At 40.9% G+C, this 2556-nt stretch overlaps 1 protein-coding gene across 1 annotated transcript; it reads left to right on the top strand.

Annotated features, from left to right (window-relative positions):
- Positions 1 to 126: 126 nt before the first annotated feature.
- On the top strand, positions 127 to 659 carry PPTG_06320 (hypothetical protein; the record flags this gene model as incomplete). Its single annotated transcript, XM_008900221.1, has 2 exons — positions 127 to 210; positions 294 to 659. The coding sequence occupies 2 exons, from the start codon at positions 127 to 129 to the stop codon at positions 657 to 659; spliced, it is 450 nt and encodes a 149-aa protein (XP_008898469.1).
- Positions 660 to 2556: the final 1897 nt, after the last annotated feature.

Below are 2556 nucleotides of genomic sequence, written 5' to 3'. Positions count from 1 at the left end.
TGCAGGGAGCTCAAGAATCTCATCCACTCTACACTCGCATTTGCCTCCCAAAAAAACTGGGACCAACGCCGAGCCAAACTCGTCTCTATTCGAGAGGAAATTCTACGCAACGCGTACGACTTCGTCATGGATCTTAGACACTACGTCGACCCAGCTAAGGCTCCGTATTCCGACGAGCGCTTCGAGACGGCGCAAGGAGATTTCTGCGGGGTACGCTTCGAGACGGTGCAATTCCCCGGCGTCAAGTCTCTCCAGCAAGTCTATGATGCAGCCGTGTACTACCTCACGAACAGGGAGATTACAATGTCACAATGGAAACGAGCTCGCTTTTGTTTCCGAAGATGGATCCAGATGGGCAATACGGGATGGTCGTGTTCGACTCCATCGACCAAGACGAACTCTATCCGTACAACTGGGCTGAGCGCGTTCGGAAGGATGTGTCAGCTACTGCTGTTTTCACAGTCGGCAAAGACGATAAAGGTGAGCTAGTTGTGACCATGGGCCGTGCGGCGTTCTTAAAGATTTACCGACCTCAATTCTCGCTCTCCGAGGACGTACGGCAAGAACTTGCGACGGGTATTATGGCCTGGGGTGATGTCATGCTCAAGACCGTGCGTAGTATTGTGATTGTGCGATTCTGCTTTGTGAGACCACCATGAATTCATGGTCTGATTGGATAAACTAACTAATGTGCTGTGAGTGGAAAACCGGTTTTAATACCGGTATAAGCGTATTCTATTGTTGCAGAGTGATTCTAGGCGCGAAAACTGTGCGAGTATTTTTCATAAAACGCACAAATTATTACCAAACAAACATACTACGAGAAGGGCCGTCGTATATGCCACATCTTTTGAATTTGTGAGTATGTGAGTATTTTAAAATGGCCTTTTTTAGCCACTCCAAAGATTTTCTTTTTTTTATGAGTGCAGACCCTCCTCCTAGTTCATATTGCATAGAGTAAATTTATCCCAATACTCACATACTCCCAAATATTTACTATTGATATAAAGATACTATATACGCTATTGACATGATCTGAGTGAAAGCTTTGTGAGTAATTTCATTTTACTCACACTTTCATCTAAAATCTATCTACAATCTATCTCCTATTGGTATTAGATGAACCAAACCTTGTCTCGTTCATTGTTTCGTGTGAGGCAAAACTTTTACGGACATCGTCGACACATTTAACATGAATCCAAGTCATGATCCACTCGCTAATGTGACGATTTTCGACCTCGTCGAAATTGACATCATAAAAAAAGATGATCTTAAGCGACGGATATATAAAATATAAAATAAAACATAACCTTAGTAATATAACAATGTGCAACAACAAACAATTTCCCTCATTTAAAGAATTACAAGATTATACCAAACTACATCCAAAAACCACTATTTGTCAGATTAGGGATGCTTTTGATATGCGAGGAGATAGTGTGATTTCAAATTTGCGGAATCATAAGAAGATGATTTTAGCTTACGGAATTAATGATGAATTCTTCAGGCATCTTCAACAGTTTATAAAACAGGGCTATGCCATTTACGAAACTGATATGATGGCGTGTTTGGTTTCCCATAAAACGCAATATGTTGGCAAAGGATTTTTTTTACCAATAGTTCTATCAATTCAGAGCTAAGGTCTAACATTTTTTTTCACACTTCGCTAATGTGCTAATTTGGCGGGATTGTAGTACTCAGATATCATAAAAATGCGAGTTCATCTACCGGTACTTGATTAGCAATTGCGCGAGGGAAGCTATTTCTACTATACAAGCTTTGGCTGGAGAAGGATTTTTGATGATGCGGTTAAACCCTTCAAGGGTAATTCGTGATTCAACTCTTACTTTTGGTCCCCATGTTCATAATACAATAGTCTTTGTCTCTGTTTAAATATTGTCTGAAATCAATCTGATCTACTTTCACTCCAAGTGAGTTTCATTAGCTGGTCGTCCGTCGTTCTAGACAATTTCAGAATTCTTTTTTCGCTCATGGTACTTTATTTTTTCGGATAATGTAATATAATCATTATCAATATAACCGCATAAACGATGTCTTCCGCTTCTGATATTTCCGCGTTCGAACATTATGTCGAACCTGCTCCGGCTGAGACACTATTTCGCGATAAGAAATGGACCTACATCCAATATTCCGCCTCGAACACCGGTCAGTATGCCGGCCAAATCCAATTTAATCTATCAACGATATCTTCACAAGCAGCATTTGTAAATTGGGAAGAAGCCGTTATCGAGCTTCCAATGAAGCTTCAAATTCTTAATGGTGGTGCCGGCTCGGTCACTTCGACTGCTGCATGTACTATTGATCAATTGGTGCCTAAGGCCGGTGCATGGCAATTTATTGACAGTGTTCAAGTTGTTATTACTGGAAACCACTGTGCAAACGAATCGAGTCCATGAGAATGTGGATATTTTGAAGCAGCAGCACCACCTTGAGTAATCGACAAGTATAATGATTGATCAAAAGTAGCTCCATTGACTTTCAATGATGCAGTGTTAATTCCGGTTCCAGACCCACCTAAATCCAATTGATAAGATG

Source organism: Phytophthora parasitica (genome assembly GCF_000247585.1).
Source record: "Phytophthora parasitica INRA-310 unplaced genomic scaffold supercont2.9, whole genome shotgun sequence".
Lineage (NCBI taxonomy): Eukaryota > Oomycota > Peronosporomycetes > Peronosporales > Peronosporaceae > Phytophthora > Phytophthora nicotianae.
Note: the sequence above shows the minus strand (reverse complement) of the source record. Positions and strands in the feature narration are given on the sequence as shown.